The sequence below is a fragment of the Halyomorpha halys genome, unplaced genomic scaffold (genome assembly GCF_000696795.3).
Source record: "Halyomorpha halys isolate HHAL.00 unplaced genomic scaffold, Hhal_1.1 Scaffold111.1, whole genome shotgun sequence".
Taxonomy (NCBI): domain Eukaryota; kingdom Metazoa; phylum Arthropoda; class Insecta; order Hemiptera; family Pentatomidae; genus Halyomorpha; species Halyomorpha halys.
Window position 1 is genome coordinate 514,048 of NW_027109684.1, and position 19,467 is coordinate 533,514.

Below are 19,467 nucleotides of genomic sequence, written 5' to 3' on the forward strand. Positions count from 1 at the left end.
TATATATATATATATATAATTTACCGTATAATTTCAAAGATGATTTTTGTCCTAGTTGTTAACTATTTTTGTTCTTTTTGACCACAACATATATTAAATATATGTTACAAATATATTAAAAAACTTACACTTTTTCTTAAAGACCATGAGCAGTTATTTACCATCTCTTTTCATTTCTTATTATACTTTGTATTGCGATAAAGTAATCAAATTAAATATTATTTTGTGTTTATAAATTAATTTAAAAAGAACAACTCTTTCTGATAGATTTTTTGGATGAAAAAAATATTGGTAAAGTCAAAATAGAAAGAAAAAATAGCTTGAATGGCTCAAAATTACTGTTAAATAATGTGTGACAGCAAATAATATGCATTTAGGAGAAACTTTGTTTTTCTGAATATTCAGAAAAAGTGAGGTACTTCATTTTTCCTAGTGGTCTTTCATTCAATTCTAAAAAAATAAATAAAAAGGAATTAAATGAAGACTAATATACCTAAAATTGTCTATATTAAACAACCAAAATACTGTCCACTCTCATTCCTCAATAGTTAGATGATAGTTGTAATGGTTCAACTTTGATTGATTTCTTTGACTTAAATCAGACACCAATCCTCTTTTTTAAAATACTAACAATTCCTCAAAAAAAAAAAATTCCTTCCTTATGAATGAAGCTTGGAAATTTCACTGAACTTGTTCACTGTTCCTCAGGTGTGTAGTTTGGAATATTCACAAAACAGCTTTCCCCGCACCAAGATAAATATGATACCCATACCACGATAACATGGAAGAGGAGTAAATTAAGGACTATTTAAATAGAAAATTTGTCATAACCAGTGTTGGAACAGGTTGTAACAATCTTAATTTTCAGTGTTGTAACATGAATGCAAGCAACACTAAAAACCACTTAAGTTGAGAGCAGCGTCATAATTGTCAATAGGACTGTATCAGTGAATACCGACAGACATAAAGTATGAAGGATTGACCACTTTGTAATTGAAGAAAATCATCACAGGAGTGTTGTAGAACCCTGCAAAAGAACTGTGTATATCTTCTAAGAAAAAACTATGAGGGTTTGTGCATCCTTTTTTTTGTGAGGTTCCACGGAAAATTATTATGAATTTTAAATTTGATCATAGTACTTTTTTAAAAAAAATAAAATCCTTTATATTACAATAAAATACTTAACAACAAACAAAATAAAACTTCCTATCACTGGTAAAATCCAATGAAGAATGGAAAGAGGGTTCAATTTTTTTTAATATCGATTTTCCTGTATCTCACATCAATTATTAACAGAATTTTAGTTTAGTTTAGTGTTTGATGTGATGATAAAAAAAATCTTTACAATTACTAATGTCATTTGAAATTGAACTTTTAAATTGTAGTTCTTCCATCGATAGGGGCTGAAAAATTCAGATTTCGCAAAAGATCTAAGATCTCCTTGCCTCAGTTCATGATTTAAAATAAGAAATGTAGGAGGTGGAAATAAGAAAAAAAATATGCCATGTTAGGAGTGTACTGTGAGAGAAGTGCTCAGTCTTACTGTTGCATGGAGGCCAGAGTAAAACTGAATTGAGTATAGGTGTGGAGGTAAAAGAGGGGATAACATAAACAAGCGGCAATAACAACATCAATGGTTTAACAGAAAATAGACATAAGTATAAACAAAGCAGATGAATTACTAGGAAAATATAGGCGTTTATTTCCAAGTACGAGCAAAATGCTCAAGGCTACACCTCTCCTGGGTTAATATTCAACAACAGGTATGTCAAAATCACATAGATTCAGTAATCACATGAGCTAATATATGGATAGATTTCAATTATTTGATTTTCTCAAATCCTCGTTGTGACTTTAGTAAGTTTTATTAGATAATAATATCTAATAATTCCTTTATAACATAAAACATAAGATGAAGATTCTGTGACAGTTAAAAGTGTAACAAAGAATACAACAGTTTTAAAAAGCAGAAAGGAATGTTTAGAACACGATTCCTTTTTTTATCAGATTTAAATCACTAAAAAAAATCTAAAGCTGATGATTGGAATAATCATAAGAAGTTTTTTGAAAAATGTCTTACAATTTTCATTTATTCATAGTGAAATCAAAATAATAAGGTATGAAAAACTGTAAGAAACATGATAATTTCAAAATGAAAATGTTGATAAACATTTTCCTAAGAAATACCAAAGAAAGAAGAAGTATTTTTAAAATTACTTACCTGATTTGCTTTTAAAGTGAATTAATTAAAAAGATATGAAAAGCTACAAGCAATGAGGTGGGATTTCTACATATAAGGTAAGAATAGACCAACAAAGAATTCTACAAATAAGCGCTCTCTTGTGGCTTGTTGTTAAAGCTATGAGTTTTCCAATTCATCATGTCGCATAAGTATATTTATACAAATCAACAAGGGTTGTCACATTCTTATAATACCAAATATGAGACAATGTTTTTTTTTTCTAATTCACTGTTTTCGTAACTTTGTTGCAACTTGCGAAGTAGTAGTATTGCATCTTAAAATATGAATGATTAATTTTATGAACTGGTAAGTAGTATATTTTTATTCACCAACTACCTGAAATAATATCTGTGGGGTTTCATTACTGTACTTTTTTAGGCAGCCTTGTATTACAATAGCATTAAAATAATAAATGAAATAATAATAGTTTTATAAATAAATAATAGTTTTTTATATGAGGAGAGATGGTGTTGTCCTTTTATTATTTAAAGTAAATATGTACATGGAATGTTTACTCATATTGGATGTCATATGGATTGCTTTTGGAAAAGAATTAATTAAATTCATATCTGTTTCGGACTATCAAACACAATTCTTTTTCATTCATCTCTTTTTTTCTGTACCTTTTGAAATTAATTTATAAGCTTTACTTTTCATTGATTTTTTTAATTGCTTCATTTGATAAAAAAAATTAAATTTATTTCAAGGGATGTAACTTTGAATCTGCTTTAATGTCAAAACGGTTCCAGGTAGAGATTAGTTAACAAAGTGGCTTCAAATCGACTTAAAAAAGAATGACATTAAATAGGTACTGACTGTAAATTTATCATTAAAATAAAATCTTTAAAAAAATAGTTAATTTTTGAAAACTAATAATTTTTTATTACAAAAAAAAAAAAATTAGTCAAAATTAACTGGGAGTGTTCTTGATTTAAAGTAAGTCATGTTAGAATAGTCAAAACCGTATTGATGATAATTTATAAAGGAGAAGAAGGGTGACCTGATCTCGCTTGATGACAATTATAATAGCGAATGAAGGATGGCTTCATATAACACCACCAAATGGAGAGAGAAATCTCAAAAAATGGCAGACTATCACATCACATTTTATGGTATGTAAAAAAAGTCTTGTCTTATCGTATAATGTTCATATTTAATAAAAAGTTGAGTGGTTAAGAAATGTGACAGAAAATTTATTTTCTATTCTACAGCCGTTGATTACCTCTGGGAATCTACTCAACGGGCATTAACTCTGGGGACTCTCCTAGGGCACAAATAGATTCATATAAAGTGAATACATGACCCTTCAATGGATTGGAAAATAAAAAAGCTAATGGTTGAGAGTAATTATGACCAGATTGTATCCTAGTTTAACTATTAATTCTGATAGAGTACTTTCTAACAAGGAACTTATTCCATGATAGGTTGAAGTGGTACAGGTTTTTTAGGTACGGTTTATAGTTTATAATGGGATAAATGAGGCCTATTATACTAAACCCCAGTAAATCAACTTTTATGAAAATTAGTTTTTAACTTAAGTTTTGTTTGAGAAGCAGGTAAAAAAAATTTTTTTCTTTGAAAAAACTATCTAAAGTTTTATTTAAAAAATTAAATATGATATTCTAATAAAATTAAAGCTTTCTTTTGTTTTGTTTTTACTATAGTATTTTTATAATCTCAAATTTATGTGATAATTAAAAAATAAACAAGATTAAAAACCATATTTTTTTTTGGGGGGGGTTTCAACTAATTTGACATGATTGTTTTACTAAAACACAAAAAAAAATCAGATTTATAAAAACCCTATCATTCAGATGGCAAAATAATTAAGCCTATATAATTGTTCATTTTTATATATATCAATACCATACTTCCCCCCCAAAAAATTATATTTTCTCTGGAATTCTTAATTTTAATATTTTTGGTCTCTAATAAAATGTAAAAACTTGGATTTATTGGATTTAAGCATAAAAGGCCTCTAATTAAGATTGAACTCAGCACTTAAAAATGTTCATTTGGTTGTTAATGTAAATGTTTCTCAAGTTAAAGTTACTTTTTTTTTTAGAGAGATTGTATTAGTTCTATTTTTTACAACAATGATGAGTATCATTGTTTATGCTAACACAAAATACCTTCCAGAAATTCATTTCCTTATAGTTAATTTCATGCATCAATTTGATAGTGCAAACAATGTCACATGGAGTGCAATGATGAAAAACAAAAAATGAAACTTATAATGACTTTATTAAAAACATAAAACATACAGGTTAATATAATCATGCATACAAAAATTAATAATGTAAAAATGAAAATCTAGAGTAACATAAAACATAGTTTACAAAGCTTGCCAAAATAAAACAAAAACAATCATAAATTAAGCAAAAAATCATAAATAAAGCATGTATGAATCCACAAAAAGCTGTATTAAAAATATTAACTATTTGTCTGAGCAAGGAAGAATTTTGTAAAGTTAATTATTATCAAGCATTGAATGTATCATACACATTAGCCATATAATTAGAATATTACCCTGTTTTTATATAACAAATGAAAAAGAAGAATAAACAGAAAACTGAAGTGGTTTTCTATAGAATATATACATATATTTATTGGAAGATGGTTAATTGATCGTGTGTAATTAATTTAAGGAAGATGACCCGAATGTGGTCAAAATAATTTACATAGTAAATAAACTATTAATTATGAGCCAACGTTTTCCCCCACTTTGTAGTGCTTCAACAGGGCTAAAAAAGATACAAACAACTAAAATTATGTAACAGAGTAAGATAATAAGATAACATGAAATAAAAGTAATTAAAAAATAAATAAAAATAACATGCAAACTGGTATAAATAAACAAGTAATACAATAAAGTATTAGACATGTAATTGAAACTGAAATAATAACAAATAAAAAAAAAAAGAGAGAGAAATATAAAAATATAGTACACACTAAAAGACTAAAAATAAAGGAAATAAACATTAAATAAAGTTCAAGAAAAAAGTAAAATAATGAACAAAATAGGGTGCCGACCTTTAAGAATGAAGGAAAGTGAAAGAATGGCTTCAGGTGGATGCGAGGTATCAACAGAGTAGGGGAGTGTGGTGTTAAAAGATTAACAAATTACGTCACATTTCAAAGAGAAAAAGATATAAAATAAGATTATGATGCTCCCTCTCACTTACCGACATATCTTGAGCCTTATTAAACTACCATAATTGTTCTTTTAATTTTCCTTTATGTTCTTCTTTTCAGAACTTAACTTACCTATTATTATCTTCCCATATCTTTTATATGTTTTTTGTATTTATCTCATATTTTCCCCTTATAATTACATTTATTAATTATTAATTAATGTATTTTATTATAAAACTTTACAGCCCATCTTTTATATATAATATTTATAACTTTTATAAATATTTTATATTCCTCTTAAACTTATTTACTAATAATTAATGTTTTTTTATTAAATTTACAACAGGTTTGCAACTTTGTATATTTTCTTTTCTTAATTGTATCCATTTTTTAAAAATTTTAGAGGATTTTATCAATCTGTCTATTTATATTTATACATATACATATATATTTCCCTTTTATTGTATATATTTATGTAAATTATCATTTAATATTTTCTTATATTTCATAATATTATCATAGTTTAAATTTATTTTATATCTTTTTCACATTCAAATATAACATCATTTGTTAACCGTTTAGTTCCCCTATCCTGTTGATATCTTGCATCCACCTGAAGCCATTCTTTTTGCTTTCTTTCATTCTTAAATGAAGGTGAGGGCACTTTCTAAATTTAATAAAAACCATTAATTATTAGTAAATAAGTGTAAGTATCAAGTGAAAGTTTAAGAGGAATATAAAATACTTATAAAAGATATAAATGTTATATATAAAAGATAAAAGATGGGTTGTAAAGTTATATAATAAAAATACATTAATTTTTAATTAATAAATGTAATTATAAGGGAAAAATATGAAATGAATATAAAAAACATATAAAAGACATGTGAGGATAATAGGTGAATTAGCTTGTGAAAAGCAGAACATAAAGTAAAATTAAAAGAACAATTATGTTAGTTTCCTAAGGCTCAAGATATGTCGGTAGGTGAGAGGGAGGCACGGTAATTATCATTTAATTTCTACCTATATTTAATATTTTCTTATATTTCCTAATGTTATTTTACATCTTTTTTCACTTTCAAATGTGACATAACTTGTTAATCGTTTAACACCACACTGACCTACTCTGTTGATACCTCGCATCCACCTGAAGCCATTTTTTCGCTTTCCTTCATTCTTAAAGGTCAGCAGCCTATTTTGTTCACTATTTTACTTTTTTTCTTGAACTTTATTTAATGTTTATTTCCCTTATTTTTAGTCTTTTAGTGTGTACTATATTTTTATATTTCTCTCTCTCTTTTTTTTTTTTTTATTTGTTATTATTTCCATTTTCATTAAGTTTTTATAAAAATTTTAAAACATAATTTTTAAAACTACACCTCAGTTTACTTTGATTTCATGTTATCTTATTTCTTACTATCCCACATAATTTTAGTCGCTTGTATCTTTTTTTAGCCCCGATGAAGCCTTGCAAAGCGTGGTGAAACATTGGCTCATAATAAACAGTTTACTTACAATTTGAGTTATTCTGGCTGCATCTTCCTTTTATTATATTATATATTTTTCTACACTTCAAACAATCAATGATAATAACATTCAGGGGCTCATTTTATGACACTCAATATTGACTTGCAATTTTTTATAGATTTGACATTCAAAGGAATTTAAACATGAAATATATTTAATTATCAATACAGAAAATTACTTTATGATGTCTTAGTTAGTGTTTTGTTATTCGCCTAACCAATTTTTTAAAATAATTTATTGATTAACCTTTAGGTATGGTAAATTTTAAATTATAAATAAAATTATTTCATAATAATATGATTTTTATGATGTAATTATAAATTGTGACCTTGATTCCAAAACCTCCTTACTACATTTTTATTTAAAGTAATTTTTTTTTTGTTTGAATCTTAAAATATGATACATTATCTGTTGTAAGTTATAAGAACGGAAAAAATCCTTTGACAAGTGATTTCAAAGCACCTTTTTTTGGTTCTTGAACATTAAATAGAAAACAAATGCATCAAAATCCACTTGTAACTTACCAAATGATAAACAAATGTAGCTAAGAGATTTTAGAATTAAGGTCACAAAATGTCTTGTAATGTATTACTTTACTACTTCTTTCTAAAACTATGATCTATTATTTATTTAAATTTTAATTCAGGACTATTACTACTAATACACCATTTTAAGAGGATATAACTCAGAATGAAGGCAAATATAAAATTTTAATTCATTAAACAAACAAATAAGCAGGGTAATAATTAAGCTGAACTCTGTAAACGCATGCTCAGACAAACCCGTTAACGGGCCTGTATAACTAATACAACAAACAAAATAGTATTTTAATTAATTAAAAAATTTAAAAATGCAAATTAAACTAAGGTTAAAAAAAAAGGTTAAATAATGTTTAGAACTTGAAAGTCTTACCAGGAGCTGCGGAGTAGGATGTTATGACAATACCACAGTTCATCAGAGATTGTTATTTCAGTCCCAGAATAAAAAAGTTTAAATATGATACCGACACAGACTTGTAGTTTAGAGAAATAAACGTCCGTTTCTTTAATTTTTTTCATTTTTCGATTCGTAAAATTGAATAACCTTCTTCCGCAACATTTGGCACTTCACTACACTTTCACTTATCCGAAAAATAAACGAACAGGTAATAAACATTATAATAATATTTTCATCATATTAACCCAATTTTCAAGATTTCAATACTAATATGCGCAACATATAACTTACTGTTTACAATTTCAACCTCAGTGGCACAAGAAAAAAAATATATAGATTAAAAAGATTCTAATTATAGACAGTTATATATTTAGAAATAATCAAAAACCCTTATACTAAATATTACAAGAATTATTACAAATTCAGTAAATATTTTTCATTAATAAAATATGGAAATTTACCTAACATCAAATACATATATCTATATTTTAACCAATCAGAAGTAATTTTTCATAACTATCCACACCTATCAGTTAAATTATTCATAAACCATCCCTAAATTGGTACTCACCAAAACATTAAACATATAGTTGCTATAGGAAAATAAAACAAAAACCATCAACAGGTAAACAAAGAAATAAATTTACAAACAAAATAAGGATTTTTAGGGAATCAAACTAAACAGTGGAGATAACAGTTTAACATCAGATTAAAAGTATCTTATAAAAAATATAACATACAGGAAAAATACTTAACTACCAACATTAGGGCATAAACATATAACATTATGGGGTTCTATGGAGTACTGGTAAAAACTGGAAACATTTGGACCATTACTATGATGCTTAATAGACCATACATTTTATTTTTTAAGAATAGAATTTAATATTCAATTCTTAGCTTTTTATCCTCGTTAAAACCAGCCTTATTAGACTGTAACTTTTATAAATCTCATACTACAATTCTTAATTTTATATGTGCTTATTAACAGATAAACATTTAATGGAAGTGTATTTATTTTAATAAAGCAAAAAATTATAAAAAACAAAAACCAACACAAATAAATTATAAAATACATTGTATCTCATCTACAAAATAAGTTGAAAAAATTAAAACTAAATTATAAAAAAAAAGACAAATTAAAACTAAGGTTCAAAGAATTAATCGACTAGGGTGAGAAGCAATGCTGAAAATGCAAACTTGATTCAAACCCTAGCCGATGGACTGACTCGTCCTAGCTTCCCTAAGGCAGGGGTAGAGAGAACATGGTCTTACTTGTACCTCGCATGGCGGTGGTGCGCTTCTGTATGATGGCACGATCTTGAATGTCACGGACCCTCTCGCCTCTCTCTGAGGTACATAACATATATTAACTTCAATAATAATGGCATCGATAAAATACAATATAAATATCAAACTAAAATTATTTGTTACTACCTTACCTTTGCTGATACCTGAAATAACAAAGAAAGAATGTAGCCTTTGGAGAAAAAATGACATCAGCACAAGTTAATGCCAAAATAATAATAAATCAAAATTTTGATAATGAAATAGCTAAGGCTGATAAGAATACAAATAATCCATTAACATTTAGTTTACTAACACAGTTATTGTATAATTGTCTATTTGAATTTAACAAAATATATTAACATTTTCACAACAATTAATAAATTTTGGTATACTCATTACTATAGTATGAGTGAACACAATAAAACTTTTAAGAAATAAATTACTTATTAGAGCATAACTTTAATTTATTTTGAAGGTAAGCGCAAAAATGCATTTCAAGTGGTTTGGGTGGAACCAGACATAAAGTCCTTCATATATCATTTTTTCTCTAGACATGTAAATAAAAACATTATAACATGATTAATGATAAAATATTCACAAAAAAAAAATACTAATAAAATATCCAACAAAGAAAAATTTGAAAAAAAAAAAAATTGAATATTTTTATCAAAAAGTAAACTGGAATTAAGATCTTACCTTAATAAGGGTTTGATAGATCAATTGGAAAAAACAAAACAAATTTAACTTCATTAATAATAAATGAAATGTCAATTACTTTGGAAACTACAGTAAATCCTATTTTAGTTGAATATTTAAAAAGTTTTCTGCACAAAAATTGTAACAACCAATATATTCTAAAGTTAATAAAAAACAAAAATAATAATAATAAATAAATCAATGCTTTCATTGTACTGTAAAAATACTGTAATGAAAAATAGAGAGAAGACTGAGGATAATAAAGAATCAGCTATTACAAATTTGATTGAAGAATCCAAAGTTATCTAGGAAGTAATGAATTTCATGAATGAACGAACAAAGCAGTAATCACTACAGGTTTAATCATAGATCATGCCCAACCTTTCAAAATTTCTCAATTAGGAATGATATTACTCTTGGGAATAATGACATAATAATAAAAACACTACTATTCAAGCAAAATAACATTTATCCAAAGCAAGTTAAAAATTAGGAGGACTAGGATGGTAAGTATTCTAAATTTACCTAATTAAATTCTGCATAAAAGATAATACACAAACCTTTCCTTATTGTTTTTTTTATAGTGAAAATTACACCATTTTAATTATAATGTTTCAATAATACACACTCCCTGCAAAGATGACTAAAAATAACAATTTTTTTTATAAAACTATGAAGAGTAATCTTTATCCTAAAATTATCTTTTTAATAAAAAGAAAAAAAATGATTAATTTTGTTAGAGCCCTTTATATATATTTTAACTTTTTGTTTTTAAAAGGAAAACCAGAAATAGTTTTATTTATTATTTTTAAAAATGTTTAACAGTTGTTTTTGTTTTATTTCATTATTATTTAGCTTGAAACGAGAAAAAATCAGCTTTGTGTACTAATAACACTAACATGTGCATTGTTGCTGATGTCTAACAGAAGTTCGTTGCCTGTCTCGATTGGAGAAAGGTAAAATTATTACATTGTATTTACTACCTATTGAAGTACCCAGATTTTTTTTTATTGTTTCTTTAGTCAAAGTTAAAGAAATATATGAACTAAACAAATTAATAATTTCCTTCAGTGGGAAAAGAACATTAACAGATCAGTTAATCAGTAGTACAAATATTTTTTTTATTTAGTTTTACCATTATTACTAATTAGTCTGATTATTAAAAAAAATATTTTTTTAGATTTGTTTGGTTTTAATTTTTTACTCATTAATGATTTTTTATTTTGATAATATAAATAAGTAATTCTCTCATTTCAAATTCAGATTATTACTTTATTTATTAAATTTTAATTTCACATTTTCCTCTCTTATATTTTCTCCCAACTCCCAATAAACCTTTTTTTTTTCTTGAACATTTTATTTTTCTTTCCTTTAACATTATTGTGAAGTGTTCATATTACCGGTGTTAACTGAAACAAGGTCAGAGATTTAGGTTTGTGTTTTATCGCTCACCACATCAAATTTCAAATTGTAAACTCTGGTAAATACTTTAAAATAAAATTGCAACAAGTTAGAAAGACATCCAGAGATTATTTCTACAACATTCTTAAATTATTTTATTACTGTCTAGCAACATTTGTCAATGACCATACCTGAAGCATGAGTACTAAATAGGGGGATCTCACAGTAAAGGTTTGCTTGTTATCAAGCAAGCTAAGGCATGAGATGGTAATGAAAACAAATATGCATGAGACTCTCACGCCTTTGAGACTTCAAAGTTCTAGTATTTGTTGATGGCTGAGGTTTAGAGTAAGATATGATAGTTAACATCTTCTTTACACACTCTTTGACCGAAACATCTGCTATAATTTGAAAAATAAATCATGTTTTTGGTTTTTTATGATAAAAAAAATTGTGACATTCTTGGGACTGGCCAACGAATTAATCTATTAAAACTTTATTAATATTGATTTTTATTTTTAAAAAATACAATAAAGTTTTTATTTAATAATAATTATTAAATGCTTTTTTATTTAATTATACTATGTATTTGTGAACTTATAGTTTTCATCATCATTCATATTATTATCTTTTCCACTTTTCGCCTCTTTAGCTCGGGGGAAGCTCTAAGAAAAAATTTTGAATTTTTTTCGAGATATTTTAATCTAAATGAAAAACACATCCAGCTTTGCCTCCACCATTTCCGTTTCATCTTGAGCGTTTCTTCGCCTCATGAAATCAATTTAATATATTTTTTTTTTATTTTAGAACGTCAGTAAAGAAGTTTCACTTAAAAAAAAAATATTTTTATATTTTTATCTATTCATTACTTTGTCTCATACCGCAAACTCTTTTCAGCGCCATATTTCAAACAACGTGATTTTCCATGAGAGCGATTTTAAAGTTCAAAATTAGAATAAATTTGATAAAAACATAAAGCCGCTGACTGAAATTTTTTTGATATTTGAACTTTAAAATCGCTCTCTTGAGAAATGACGTTAAAAAGAGTGAGCGATATATTAATTTTATGTATTATGGTAATTAGCAAATATTGAAAGTGGTAACTGTGCTTTCACACTAAAACTAAAAGCTAACTAATTCGGCGGACTAAGCCCAGTAAGGCAGTTGAGAGGAGGAAATGAATTGGAAGGGCAAGACCACACCAGGGCTAATCGTAATGCACAATGTAACAGGGGGGCAATGAAATTCCAGCCATCAAAGTTACGGCAGCTTTATCTTTCCTCAACAATTACCGTTAACAAATCTCACTTAGCTATAATTAAGCGAGTCCTAAGTCAATGTTTTGTTCTCGGTGCGGCGATCCATGAGGCCCTGGATTATAAATAACTGAGTATCCGGTTCCAATTAGTAGCAGCGGCCCGCTATTACGGTCCGTTATTGCAGAAGAGCTACAATTATAAATTAATTGCTTCTACGACCAACAGGCTCGCTGGGGACAAAAGAATGCTGGATGAAGGAGTTTTCGTTTATTTATTTCTATCAACACCGTATTGATACATATGTATCAGGGAACAACATAATCTAATTTTATAAAGGGTCTTTCAGGATCAAGAACCCGAACTGAAAATACGAATTAAGGATCTCAAAACAAGAAAAAAAATTCTTCTGGTGGTATGTACGTTATAGCTTTTTTTTTTAGGATACATTTACGTCTATAGATTTATATTGTTATCAATTATGAATGTGATAAATAAATTAATATATGTTTGAACTACTTTGTAATAATATAGAATAATGTAAAATAAATATATAATTGTTATTGCCGCAGGAATGGTCGTTTGACACATGAAAGCTTAAATTAGGCTTCGTATCTCTTCAGGTCTATTTTACACGATGATGAAGTATTTTTAAAAAGTGGCAAAAATAAAAAATAATTCGTTAGTTCTAATTAAATAACTATTAAAAAACAAAAACGCCCTGCATTGAAATCATGAATAGATAATATTTTAAATCAGACCAAACAATTGATCCCAATTAAATAAATTTAAAAACTAGACTAAAGTGGAATTCAGAAGTAATTTTTTGTGAAAAATTTAAACTTGTTAGTTACGAAATTTTACATGAAAAGAAAGTTTTTTGTTTATCAACGGTGTTGAGAAGAGACATGTAAGTTGTGTCTCATCTTATACATATCTTATTACTTATATAATATTATATTTCATCTTATATTGTTATCAATCTACTACCGTCTAATTTCATGGTTATTAATCGACTAGTTTATATTTTCAATTCATTGTTATGTATGTTTAGAAATTTGTTAGTCCATTATTTATTTTCATTTTTATATTTCTTTGATTGATGGTTATCTTTTTTTATTTTATAGCCCTGATGAAGACCTGAAAATTAGGTCGAAACGTCGGCAGAAACAAATATTTTTTTGTTTATTTATTTTTTTTTTGCTGATTGCACCCCTCCCCCCCTCCTCCCCCTCCAACAATCTTCCCCTCTTAAAAAGTGTTAAATTTACTATTGTTTAATTCGATATAGTTGATGTTGAAAAATGCATAAATTTTTTCTTTTTTTTTATTAGAACAAAAACATTAAGCTCATAAATTTTAAATTCGTTTTCCATTTATATTTCAAGCAAGAAGATAATTAAAATAAAATTCAAAATTTCAATATTACTAGAAGTGAGAAAGTGAAACCAGTGAAATTAATTTTTAAGTAAAAACAATTATTTTTGTTGTAAACCTTAAATTCGTGTTCAACACCCTCAAAGCATGAAAGTATAACCTATTAATGCTCCATCGAAACTTTCCAAGTAAATCCTCCAAACCATGGACTAAAAGATGGTAATGAAAATGAAACTCAGAATTTTATAACTAAAATTTTAAATAATGATTTAATACCATAAGGAGTGAGATAGTGAAACCAATGAAATTAATTTTTAAGTAAATATAACATCCCTTTAAAAATCGCAATTTATTGTAGGAGTAACCTTCGAGACCGTCTAAACTTAAAAACATTTAAAGGATAATGGTCAATAGCACTCGTACTTCTGTAATTTCCATAGGATTTTGAAATAAACCAAGAAAAGATATGAAGCCTGATTGAATAGGATATAAACAATAATATAATATAATAATACAAAAATAATATAATATAATGTACTCACGAGTATCTTCTGCAAGGCGGAGACAGACTGGTTGGCGACCGGGATGCCGTTGATCTCCCGGATCTCGTCGCCGACGTGGAGAGTCGCCTGCCTGTGGATCATACCGCCGTGCATGATCCTCGCTACGATACACTTACCGTCCTCGTTCATCTTCAGGGTTATACCCTGCACAAAAAAAAATGTTAGTATGCTCGACGACAAGAGGTAGAGGTTTGTTGTTAGTTGGTTCCGTAAGGTTGGAGGGCAGTGTTAGCTTGCAGTGAGAGGTCTCATTCAATTAGCAATCGAGTCCAAAGTCACATCTTGAAGAGGAATATAAAGAAACAACAGGATTTGGTGAAGCATTTCAAATAAGATTCCGTATCTTCCGTTATCAATAAAAATTGTTCAATAGTACCTAATAAAGCAGTAAGATATAACCATACAACTTAACGGAGAAATTCTAAATTTAATTTAATATAGGATTGGATGATTAAAATAAAAACAAATGATAAGATAATATTACAAAATTATTTTATTTATAAATAACAGTTTTTATTCTATAATAATATACGATATAATTCATAAATTTGATAATCAAACTAGAAATAATTAACCTTGAAATATAGTCCACTATGTATCCAATCTCAGGGAGAGATAGTTCAACATGGACACGGCGCACGGACAGAGAAGTGTACTTCTTGTTAAATGAGCTCGAACTTATGAGAATCGTGAAGCTGAGTAGGTTGCAATGCCATGTCGCAAGTGTAGGTCCCTATCAGGTCTAAAATAATCCATTGACGAAGAAATATATGCCACCAAACTGAGGAGCTGCCCGAAGCTTCGTTTGTAGGACGGTATTGGAGAAGATCCGAGACCGGTTCCCGACTGTAGTACGGCTGCACTTCACAAATGACACTGGAGGAAGCTGCTTGAAGAGGCCAGGAGTCACTAATGGGTTGATGTACCGATTGAAGAAGAAGAATATACAGCCAATAGAATTGGTGAAGAAGCTATACAGGGCAGATGTTTACTTAAGTATGAGCGTAAAACATCTGCAGGATATTCTGGCAAATTTATGTCAAGAGACTTGCTACTTTTTTCGATAAATAATTGTGAAGATAATTTTCATATTTCATACATCTAAATTTTTAAATATTTTTCTCTATATATTATTTTTTTTATAATCCTCCACAATATATATTATTTATCTTTGTTGATTCCTTGTTTGTTTTGTACTTTCATAGTATATAGTTTACCTTAGTCCCGATGAAGGCCTAAAACTTAGCCTGGAACGACGGCATACATTAAAAATAAGTTTATACTGATTGGGTATACTGGAAATTCATTCTTAATTGCTTGGGCCAAACTTGAGCATTGGAGACTTTAACCTTAAGCTTATACATAAACTAAAGATTATATTAATTAATCATCAACGACTGTACATGAAGAGTGAATTCTAAGGATCCTAATCTATTAAACTTTACCGAAAGAAAGAACTAACAAATGTTGCAGAATAGAAGAAGAAATAATTTGATAGCGACACTCTCATAGAATTGGAGATGAAATAAACGCAGTGAAGTGTCTGTAATTGAAGAAAGAAAGAAAAATACTATAACTAGATAGAAGAAGTGCTCTAAGAAAGCGTTCAACGCCAAAGAAAAGGAAAACCCCTCGACGACACTGGCAGCCGTGCAGGCTCCGGAGATTAATGAACTTCCAGGACATCAGGGTCAAAGAGGCCATCCGGCAGGAAAATGCCAAGGAAGGATATCTTCAATTCAGGATAATATAGTTCAGAGGTCCTCTCCAACCTTCCGTAGTTGAAAAAAAGGCAACATCTATTTGATTGTAATGAAAATTCTGCACACATTACAAAGGGTTAAAGGGTTCTACTAGATGGAAAGATAAAACAATTAATGCTTTTATGAAAACTAGACGTGATTTAAATTTGAATAAAAAAATGGCAACATACGTGTTTCACAGTCCTTAGAATACAAGACCGTAAGAGTTTAATTATTTTACATTTTAGCACAATTCCTGTATTTTTTTTACATATCAAATTTTTATTTTTATTTTCATAACTTACCTCCATAAGAATACTAAATGTTAAGTTATCGCAGGAATATTAAGATCTTAAATTATAAAATCGTTGGGAAAGAAGTGTTAAGTTTTCCCTGCCCTAAAAATCGTGATTTTATCATTAGCTATCTTTTTTTTAAATTACATTTTACGCACCAGGTTGGAAGGTTGGTAATACTGGGTCTAATCAACGATGGGATTTTCAAAGTACGTATTAGATCATAATTAACATCTTAGATAACGATAGATTTTTTTTTCTCATTGGAATTTAAAACTGTACATAATTATACATTGAGTAAATTTGATGTAAGTTGCATGTGTGCGTGTAGAGTGATGCAGGCGTGTAGAGAAACTGCCCATTGGTAGCACTCTAATAAAGTTTTTACATTAGCAAGTCTCGTGGTCCTCTTCTTTTCAGGCGCCCCGAAGGCAGGGATGGAAGAGGAAGCAAGCTTAGTAACTGAAGGAATGATATCTGGTTCGGGCTAGATCAGCTACATATGGAACATTAAGGTCTTTATGTATGATTTTATTTGTAACAAAGTAAAGAGTATTGAGGATTTTGGATTGTAAGGATTAGATACCAGAGGAATTCAGTTTAGTGGAGCTCTAAAGCTCAACTCCGTATGTCCAGATTGGACTTATTAAAGTCATGTAGATCAGTTCTTTTGCAATGAACTGGAAGTTTAGACCATTTGTCTAGTAAGTGCTGTAATAGTTGAAATCGACGAGCAGTTTCCTATCTTCAGTCTTGTGTGAGGATTCCAGGTTAGTCGTTTGTCCATATGTAGTCCAAAGTAGCGGATCCGTTCGATAGGGGTAAGAGAAACATTATTAAAGGATCCTGTTGGGGCGTAGGTAGCGCCTTGATGATCGGCCATCTGTCTCTCATCCTTGGTATCGTAGGTCACCACTAGATGTATTCATTCTTCCACTGCCTTCTGATTTTCTTCAATTTAAAACCTCTGTTCATTCCTCCAATAACTTTTGTTCCTGGCGCTCGAACTAATCTGCAACGACCCACCGAACAACAGCTTTCGGAATTCCACATTTCCATCCCTCAATCCAGTAACATCCCCACCTTCGAATTCCACCATTCCCATTACTTCAAACCCATCCAGTATGCTGGCCTATACTGATAAGACAGTGTCCACTTATCTCAAGATAGTATGTTACTATTTTGTATGTTTTATTAAATTAAGAGATGAATAATGTTGACAAATAGGCGAATAAGGAAAAATAACTTAGATAATGAACCCCAAAACGTTCACAATATGTGTTAAAAATTAGTAAGGAACAAATAAAATTTTTCTTTTTTTTTTATTTATTTATTTATTGATATTTACAACTGTATAAAAAAATACAACAAGTAAATTTGATCATAATGACATAATGATATGATACAGGATGTAGAGAAACTACCCAGTAGTAGAACTCTAAAAAATAAAATATTTATATAAGAAAGTTAGGTTCACTACAAATTTATATAAAATTAAAAAAAAATATCGAAAAAAAAGAAACTACATTTAATAGATATTTTATATCAGGAGTTAGTTCGTTTCTGTTTAAAGGCTTACAAGTTATTTAATTTATTAGTTATAATATCTTCTCTTTTAAAAATTAATTTAGTCTGATTTTTTTTACTCTAAGGCTCTAAAGACCTGCTACTATTCTTCTATCCTTGATTAAATTATTATAAATGAATTGATATTTTATTTAGAATAGCGAAGTTTATTAATTTTTTTTTATTTTTCAGAGCTTCTTGACACCTAAATATCAAACACTTAAGTAACAATTTAAGAAGTAACTGGATGAAGGGGCTATGTAACATTTTTTGAATGTTTAGAGTGGATGAATAAATCACCTCCTTGCACAACCTTTGAAAGCAATGAATCCCTGATCCTTCATGGATTATACAGAATTTTGTATTTATTTAGAGTGGATGAAGGAGGTAGGCGCCTATAGAGCTAGTGTGAGATACTCATAACCTCTAAATTCAATTAACAACTGAACGTAGGTATGTTTAAAATTGGCTATGTACGCTTTAAAACATAACAAGCTCCAACTAAAAGAAATTGAACTGTTTCTTAAAATTTACGATTTATAACATAACTCCAACAATTATGCTCAATATGGAACAGATAGGTCATTTTCAGTGTTTAGATATTCAGAAAAAAAAATTGTAAATTTGTAGATAGGGCAAATTAGCCAAGGGTGGGAGTAAGTAATGTTATTATAAAGGGCCCTGTCCCAGAATAAAGTAAGAATTCATTATCACTACTATTACTATTACGCCATTAGTAAATATAATTCTTTGAGCTGTAATATAACTAGTATTATTATGAATTATCCAGCAGTTTATTTCTCTTTTAGTTAAATTTATTCAACAATAACAAAACGGGCTTGATGACCGCCATGTTTCACGGCAAAATCTCTCTTCTTTATTAAGTTGTAAAATATTCTGTTAGGGGTGTCGGAGTACATTAATATTCAACAGGGGGAAGGAACCGGCCAACTTTTTCAAACAGCCTTGTAATTAATCCTTTCCACATGAGAAGATAAATTATTTTCAACAGAGTTAATGATATTTAAGGTCAGCACAACTTGGATCAAGTATCCTCGGGCTCCTGCTCTTCCAAGGGTAACATTATCAAAAGTTTGCATTTGGACTTGAAAAATTGTAAATTACAATTATCTTAGCAATAATTACGATATATATAAATACATACAACTTCATTATCTACTTAGCTTGATATGTAGCTGTTATAATCACATTTCTTTTAATAGAATACAATGTAAAATTATCTTACTTCACTCTTTCCCCTTATTTTACTTTTATCTTATTTTACTCTTTCCCCTTATTTTCTCCACTTTTATCCATTTTCCTTGCCCGCGTTATAAGTTTTGTACACTATACTTATAATTTGCCTCTTTATCATCTATTATTGTTACATATATTTTCTTCCTCTCAATTTTCATTTTCTTTTCATATTTAAAGTTTAAA

The 19,467-nt window shown here is 28.4% G+C and overlaps 1 protein-coding gene across 11 annotated transcripts in view; it reads right to left on the reverse strand.

Annotated features, from left to right (window-relative positions):
* CASK (peripheral plasma membrane protein CASK) overlaps positions 1 to 19,467 on the reverse strand; it is a 934,116-nt gene that overhangs the window by 41,149 nt on the left and 873,500 nt on the right. For 8 of the 11 annotated variants that reach the window (XM_067047816.1, XM_067047817.1, XM_067047813.1 and 5 more), the window contains 2 exons: positions 14,403 to 14,567; positions 9,116 to 9,190 (listed from right to left, as the gene is read on the reverse strand). In XM_067047816.1, coding sequence (XP_066903917.1) covers positions 9,116 to 9,190; positions 14,403 to 14,567 — 240 coding nt within the window. The remainder of the gene's footprint in view (positions 1 to 9,115; positions 9,191 to 14,402; positions 14,568 to 19,467) is intronic. The other 3 variants (XM_014416100.3, XM_067047815.1, XM_014416104.3) reach the window with 1 other exon arrangement.